General features: G+C 41.0%; 1 protein-coding gene across 1 annotated transcript; it reads right to left on the bottom strand.

Annotated features, from left to right (window-relative positions):
* Window positions 1–6,679: 6,679 nt before the first annotated feature.
* On the bottom strand, window positions 6,680–7,928 carry SST (somatostatin). Its single transcript, NM_001009196.1, has 2 exons — window positions 7,752–7,928; window positions 6,680–6,911 (listed from the first exon to the last, which is right to left on the bottom strand). The coding sequence occupies exons 1-2, from the start codon at window positions 7,887–7,889 to the stop codon at window positions 6,699–6,701; spliced, it is 351 nt and encodes a 116-aa protein (NP_001009196.1). The 5' UTR covers window positions 7,890–7,928; the 3' UTR covers window positions 6,680–6,698.
* Window positions 7,929–8,463: the final 535 nt, after the last annotated feature.

Raw genomic sequence — 8,463 nt, 5'->3', positions numbered from 1 at the left:
AATTAAAGAAGGACTTGATGGATTTGTAATTACTTCAAGCAAAAAATGCCCACAGCCCGGGTAGTACTAAAATTTGTGTGTGTGAGACTGAGTGGGAAAAAAGATGTGCTTTAAAGCCTAGAGCTATTAATTTTATTTGTTTGTTTATTTATTCCTTTAGCAAAACTAAGACTACGATATGGAACATGTGGAAAAACAGATTACAGGGAGTTCCTTGGAAATAGCGCTCCTAATGAAGTAACAGAATGAAACCCCAATCCCAGGGCCTAAATCTGTTTTTCCTCTGACAATAATAGAGTGGTAATGCCCATTTGTGTATGTACAGAAGGGCAAATAAAGATGATCTGAAGTTGATCTGCTCTTAATTTGCCCAGCAAGTTATAGGTTCCCTTTAATTCACCTCTTTTCCCTAAAATACTCTGGGAAGTGCCCTGGATTAGAAATCAGACATCTATTTCCAGCTCCATCACTCACCAGTTACTGACATCTTGGGCGAGCTATATAATCTCTCTTTCCCTCAGGCTCGTCATATCTAAAAGAGGAATATAAACACTTTTCAAGCTAACCTAGATTATATTGCAAAAGTGTGTATTATATCATTATATACCTATAATTTATTCATTCCACCAAGGGTAAAATCACTTTGACTTTCAAACCATAATTTAAAACTAATGAGGAGAATGATTTATAGAGAAAAAACCGAGGACGCTACTGGCGCCTCTTTTTACCCCTAACACTCTAGATGGTTTGTGCATGCTCAGGCGTGTCCAGCTCTTTGCGGCCCCATGGACTGCATGCTCCTCGGGGCATGCTCCTCAGTCCATGGGATTCTCCAGGCAAGAATACCGCAGTGGGTTGCCATTTCCTTCTCCAGGGGGATCATCCTGACCTAGGCATCGAATTTGGGTCTCCTACATTGCAGGCAGATTCTTCACTGTCTGAGCCACCAGAGAAGCCCAACAGTCTAGACAAACCTCCATTATAGCATTTGCTCATTTTTAAGGAATATGTCTTACCTCTTAGGCTCGGTTCCCTGAAAGCATACCATACAAGCTTTTTTTCCCAGTGTCCAGCAAGTTCCTTGACCCTGAGGCACATTCTAGGTAACAAGAAACTGAACACCTGGAATTAAGGCACTCATTCTCATTTACTGCGGAAGCAGAGGAGGTCACTGAGGTGTCTCCTCCTGGGTCCCACAGACATGTATCATAACGTCTTTGAAGACCACCTTCCCAGGCACAGCCCTGTCTCCTGGCTATGAGTCCATCCACCACCTGCCGGGGAAGGACTTAGTCTGTCTAAGCCCTTTGCTTCTTGGATCTGTCTTTGTTTCTTGGGTCTAATTTAGCCAAAGACTGTCTCCCTTGAATCTCCTTTTTCTTCATCCGTATCTTTTCCATTTCTTCCTAACATTTTTTCTATAACTACAGGAAGCTATTTTGTATCGACTGTCTTATTTTTTCTCAGATGCAGACGAGTTGTTTTGGGGGAAGGTGAAGAAGTTCCAGGGACAAAATCAACATTCACTAATGGAACACGACAATTAATGGAACTACTGGAACACAACAATTATCTAGAAGGTCAGATTCCTTGAGGGACAGTGTAGGAAAATCATCAAAATAACCCTGAGGTATGAGAGGGGGACCTTTGACTTTGTTCAGACTCTACATCAACACTGCGTATCCTGGGCAGTGTCTCCATATGTCAGCCTCCAGTAAAATGAGTGCTGAGAAACATGATCTCGGGGCTCTTTTTATGTCTACTATTCAGAATTAAAGGTATATTTTTATGTCATCATAAAACAGAATTATCTCTATATTGGAGAATAGTTTGAGCCAAGGCCAAAAAACTGGTCTTGTAAGACCAAGTGTGGATTTGCATGATCTTAAAATAAGTGAATGTTATAAAAGTGCTAATGAATCTGATTCTCTATAACTGTGAGTCCATAGCGGGTAGACAGTTAAGCAGACCCTATTTGAGGAGCTCTGTAAAATGGTTAAGGAAAACTGGACTAATTTCAGTGTGCAAAATGAGTGTCTGCTAGTCACATACTTCAGTGGTTATTACAATTATAACCATGTGCTGTGTCTTTCTGGAGTCACACCAGCATCATATAGAGTAACCACTAATGCCATTTTCCTGTGCCATTCTTGAGAAAAACCTCCATTGCCTAGTAATAGAGTTTTGTTTCACAGGAGATCAGCTCCTGGATCATTCATTCATTCTTCAATGAACACTGAGAACCTGCTATGTGCAATGCCTGAGGCGCTGATTTCACCTTACATATGTATCCGACATATATTTAGTCATTGGATGGTCATACACAAATGCTTTCTAACATATACTCATGCAACTATTAATATAACCAATGGGTTAAAGTGATAAGTAAGTACCTTGGAAGAGATGCAAATTAATAGAGAAGGGAAATATCCCAACTGAGGGCTCGAAGCAAGACTTTTATGGAACAAGAAGCATATAAAACAAGTCGTAAAGGCTGGCTTAGATTCAGGCCTGCAAAAATGACAGGAAATAGCAAAAGCAAAGGAAGAGAGGCTAGAAAACACAGCACATGTGATAAAAATAACACCAGTTGTGACATCTAACTTACCAAGCGTTCACTACATGCTAAGAACTATAAACACACGGTCTTGCTGAATCCTCATGACTCTAAAGGACTGGTTTTATTAGTATTCCTGTTTTCAAATGGGGAAACTTGAGGCCCAGAAAACAAGAGCACCTTGCCCAAGCTCTCCCATTAAAAGAAATAGTAGATAGTTTAGGACTGCTGAAGCCTGTGGTTGTGTTAAGAGGAAGAAAAATATAATCTGAAAGATTCATTGTGGTTAAATGATAAACAAGCTAGAATACTAGACTCTTCCAGTGAATAAAACTTAAGAGGAACACAAATGAACTAAATGGGAAGTAAAATGTAAAGCCTTCTATATATTAAACAAACAAACTATGCTCCATATCTTGATTAAAATGATCAAAAATCAGTACTCCCTTAACTCTTTTGTCAATATCAAAGCACAAAAAGGCAGGCACATCTGGAAGGGATATGAGTACCTTTGCCAGTATGACGTCCTACTTAAGAAAAAAAAAAAGAATTTATTTATTTGTTTGGCTGTGGCATGTGGGGTCTTCATTGTGTCATGTGAGATCTTTCATTGCAATGCATGGACTCTCTAGCTGCAGCACACTGGCCCAGTTGTTTCAGGGAATAATGGGATCCTGGTTCCCAAGCCAGGGATCAAATCCATGCCTCCCACACTGCAAGATGGATTCTCAACCACTGGAACTCCGGGGAAGTACCTATGACCTTCTGCTTTTGCAGGTGACAAAACTGAGGCTGAAAGACACCTAACACTGATTAAATGTTCGTTCAATTTAATCTTTAAATAAAGAATAACTATAGATATGTGGGCACATAACTATATAATTATTGCCAATTATTTCCATACTACTTTGGGAACAGATAACTAAAGATGATACTGAAAACTTAAAATCTCCTGGCACTCATAGAATCTATGCACTGCTCAGAAAACAATTAAGTTGTGTTCTCTTCTGGGCTTTAATCATAGTAATGTGATTATATCACTCTACTGAGTTGTGAACCATGAACTTCCAGATGTTCAAGCTGGATTTAGAAAAGGCAGAGGAAACAGAGATCAAATTGCCAACATCTATTGGATCTTTGGAAAAGGAAGAGAGTTTGAGAAAAACATCTACTTCTGTTTTATTGACTATGCCAAACCCTTTGACTGTGTGAATCACAACAAACTGGAAAATTCTTAGAGATGGGAATACCAGACTGCCTGACCTGCCTCCTGAGAAATCTGTATACAGGTCAAGAAGCAACAGTTAGAACTGGACATGGAACAACAGACTGGTTCCAAATCTGGAAAGGAGTACGCCAAGGCTGTATGCTGTCACCCTGATTGTTTAACTTATATGCAGAGTACATATGAAATGCCATCCTGGATGAAGCACAAGCTGGAATCAAGGTTGCTGGGAGAAATATCAATACCTCAGATATGCAGATGACACCACCCTTTATGGCAGAAAGCAAAGAAGAACTAAAGAGCCTTTTGATGACAGTGAAAGAGGAGAGTGAAAAATTTGGCTTAAAGCTCAACATTCAGAAAACGAAGATCATGGCATCTGGTCCCATCACTTCATGGCAAAAGGATGGGAAAACAGTGGAAACAGTGATTTGGGAAACACCAAAATCACTGCAGATGGTGACTGCAGCCATGAAATTAAAAGACACTTGCTCCTTAGAAGAAAAGTTATGACCAACCTGGAGAGCATATTCAAAAGCAGAGACATTACTTTGCCAACAAAGGTCCATCTAGTCAAAGCTATGGTTTTTCCAGTAGTCATGTATGGATGTGAGTGTTGGACTATAAAGAAAGCTGAGCGCCAAAGAATTGACGCTTTTGAACTGTGGTATTGGAGAAGATTCCTGAGAATCTCTTGGACTGCAAGGAGATCCAATCAATCCTAAAGGAAATCAGTCCCGAATATTCATTGGAAGGACTGATGTTGAAGCTGAAACTCCAGTACTTTGGCCACCTGATGTGAAGAACTGACTCACTAAAAAAGACCCTGATGCTGGGAATGGTTGAAGGTGGGAGGAGAAGGGGACAACAAAGGATGAGATGGTTGGATGGCATCACCAACATGATGGTCATGAGTTTGAGTAAGCTCTGGGAGTTGGTGATGGACAGGGAAGCCTAGCATGCTGCAGTCTATAGGGTCACAAAGAGTCGGACATGACTGAGCAACTGAACTGAACTGAACTGAGTTGGTTGGTAACCAAACATACATAATGTATTTAACACAGACAGATCCCCCCTAAGTGCACACCTTAATTTGCTCCTCAAGGTCTTGTAAATAAAAGGTGCACCAGTACCTGAAAGGATGTTCTGTTTTCACAGAGACTAATAAAGTGGCTTAGATTTCTCTTGTTTGATCAGCTGTTTAAGAATTAACTTCCACTAAGTTATGTTCATTAATACATTAAAAATGTGTATTTTCTAACACAAATATTGTCTATAAAATAAGAAATTCCTCTTAGATGTTTATATGCTCCCACTAGTAAGTCTGTGCTCCAGAGATTTATATTGATTTTATGAGTTTATTGACCTTTGGTAAATAATCTGCCAGAAATGCAAGAGACCCAGGTTCAGTCCCTAGGTCAGGAAGATCCCCTGGAGATGGGAATGGCTATCCACTCCAGCATTCTTGCCAAGAAAATTCCATGGATAGAGGAGCCAGGCAAACTACAGTCCATGGGTTGCAAAGAGTTGGACACGACTGAGCAACTATCACACTTTGTTTATATTTAGTTGCTGATTTTAGCAGTTATTTTTTAAATACAGTTGATAGTTAAAACACACATCCTCAAAGGGACATCTTTTTAAGGTCTCTGTGAGTTGAATTAGCAATGTTTTTATCTGTCTTGAGCAATACCACTTAGTATGTTGCGTGCTCAGTTGCTCAGTCGTGTCCGAATACTTGTGACCCCATGAACTGTAGGCCACCAGGCTCCCCTGTCCATAGGATTTCCCAACTGAGAATACTGGAGTGGGTTATCATTTCCTTCTCCAGGGGATCTTCCCAACCCAGAGATCAAACCTGCATCTCCTGCACTGGCAGGCAGATTCTTTACTATTATGCCACCTGGGAAGCCCTGCTTAGTTTGTTATTATAGTGCTGATAATAATAGCTAGCGTATATGGAATATTTGTTATTATGATTTGCATTTTTATTTGACTCACTTTCATAAAATCAAAAGAAGATCTGAGATCTCTCCTCTTACTCTGTGATTATGATATTGTGCTTCAATACCTTTAAGAGTGTAACAGTCACTGAGGTGTCCCAGCACATGTGTTTCTTGTAACCCATAGCTCTCATGTTGGAATCTTATAATTAAACTAATATTTCCCTTGAGGAAAAAATTAGGCGCTTACTTTTAAAACAGAAGCAGCCATTTAACCTTGTTCAGTTACAAAGAGGGTTGTCAAAGAAGATTTTAAAGCAATGTTTTTCTCTGGATAAATGTTCACAAATTATAAATACATTTTAAAAGCTCACAACTTTATTTTAGCTATTTAAACCAGCTTCTTTCCTCCAACTTCTAAGTGATTTTTCCCTTTCAATTTTAATATATTATTTATTTTACATATCAGTCTGATGGTTAGTTGGATATTTCAGCCTGCTTACCCATTAATACTAATTCTCACTTCTACATATAATTTTAAGTGTATTTAAAATATAATACATGTTTGTGGTAGCCCCTTCCAATAATTATCATTGGATTAAAATTAGAATTCATAAAATTATTTGAAATCATTTATGTTTAAAATAACCCAAATTATCAGAGTTACCAACCAAAACATAATCTTTATTACCACAGGGAATTTTAAACACTGTATCTGTGAGATTTGGAGCATGTGTATTAAATAACTTGACTGAAATCACAAATTAAGTCATATATCATTGAACAGAAATATTTAAGTCAATAAGAAACCAAAATCTTATTTTTCATAATTTCACCATAATTTTATTTTGTATTTACAGTCTTCAATTTCCAACACGAGGGTCTTATTGAGGATTGGAGGGGTTAGGGAGGTGAGATGGGGTTTGGAGAAGAGGAATCAGAGGTCTTATATGGGCAACAATCATTAATAAAGTTAACAGGATGTGAAAGTCTTCCAGAAGAAATTCTTGCAGCCAGCTTTGCGTTCTCGGGGTGCCATGGCGGGGTTTGAGTTAGCAGATCTCTGCAGCTCCAGCCTCATTTCATCCTGCTCAGCAGCCTGGGACAAATCTTCAGGCTCCAGGGCATCGTTCTCTGTCTGGTTGGGTTCAGACAGCAGCTCTGCCAAGAAGTACTTGGCCAGTTCCTGTATGAGGTGGAAGGAAGACAGAAGGAAAGAGGATGAAAATGAGGATGGTGGAGAAGAAAAACCAGAAGAGCTTGGCTTGAAATACAGGTTTAACCACAACCAAACCCCAATTTTCCCAGCTGCGGACTTTTTGTGACACTTAAAATCAGTTAAGGATGTAAAAAAAAACAAGGGCTTTTGCTATATCCACCAAGTTACACAAAGAAGCTTTAAAAACTCAAATGTTTCTGCAAGTTTTCTGCTTCTGTAGGTTTAAAACACACACAAAGAAGGAAATAGATCGTTAGTTTTGCAAAGGTGAAACATAAGCCAATAGTTTAACTCAGTGTCCATATCATGAGCTACAGACTAGAATTGTTCTTACCGTTTTTACTAAGCCACCCTTTAGGGAATGAGACCTTTCACAACCGTAAACATGCTGTGTTCTGGCTGTACAGTGCCCTTTAGCCCCTAGTCCCGCTCCATGGGAGGGAGGTACTGCCTCGCCGCTTCAGAGGTCCGCGCTTTCAGCACCTGGGTCAGCACCTCCCGCGATCAGTACCCGGGAGAGATGCCATTATCGCTCCGAGATCAATTAACCAAGGTCTTGGAATTGTCTTGAATCCCAAAGAACTCACCTGAACTGTGACCTACTGCGCTGATCGGGAAAGAAAAAAAAAAGGTAAAAAGGTATTCTGGACTTTGAAAGTTTTCCCGAGAGCTTTGGTGGCTAAGGGACCCCAAAACGCACCGGCACTCTGGGAGCACCTCAAATTCACCCAAGGGAGCAGGGGCAAGGCGAGGGAAGGTTAGGGGATTCGGGTGAGGGGAAAGAAGACGTCGAGGGAGTCTCCTTACCTGTTTGCCAGCGGCAGCAGCCAGGGATTTCTGCAGAAACTGACGGAGTCGGGGATCCGAGGGCGCGCCGGTGACACCGCCAAGAGCCAGGACGATGGAGAGCGCGGCCAGCGCGCACTGGAGGCGGCAGGACAGCATCTCAGCGGCGGCGGCGAAGCCGAGCTAGAGTGCGGTTGGTCAAACTCCAGGAGCTGATCGCAGGCAGCAGCGACGGCTCGAACCTTGCCTCTCCTAAGGCAGCTTGTGTGCTCTCCTCCGTCTCCCCCTTTTTAAACTCTCTCTCTGACGTCAGACGAGGAGGCGCCCCCAGATCTCACCAGCCCTTTTACGCACCATTACCCTCGTGAAATCAATCACAGAAGTGAGAGGAGGCTGCACAATCAAAAGTAGCTTATTAAAAAAAAATAAATCCTGTACACGCACAGGCCCACGCGATTCCACATGTCGCTCCATCTACACAATTTTTTATATTCACTCAGTGCTATGCACATACGAATTCTATAGTTTCACTCATACAAGTGCACATTCAATTACACACACTCAAACACTCAGCCTCTGCAGAAGCAAATGCGCCAGCACACCTAGCTGCATGCCCATAAATATACCAGACAACTCTATCCATCATCACACTCAGACATTTTAGGAGAAGCAAATGCACAAGTATGAGAGTGTAACAAGTGGAGACCGTCACGAGCACTCCTTGTGACAATGA

This window comes from Ovis aries, chromosome 1, assembly GCF_016772045.2.
Source record: "Ovis aries strain OAR_USU_Benz2616 breed Rambouillet chromosome 1, ARS-UI_Ramb_v3.0, whole genome shotgun sequence".
Taxonomy (NCBI): domain Eukaryota; kingdom Metazoa; phylum Chordata; class Mammalia; order Artiodactyla; family Bovidae; genus Ovis; species Ovis aries.
This window is presented reverse-complemented; position numbering and strand designations above follow the sequence as displayed.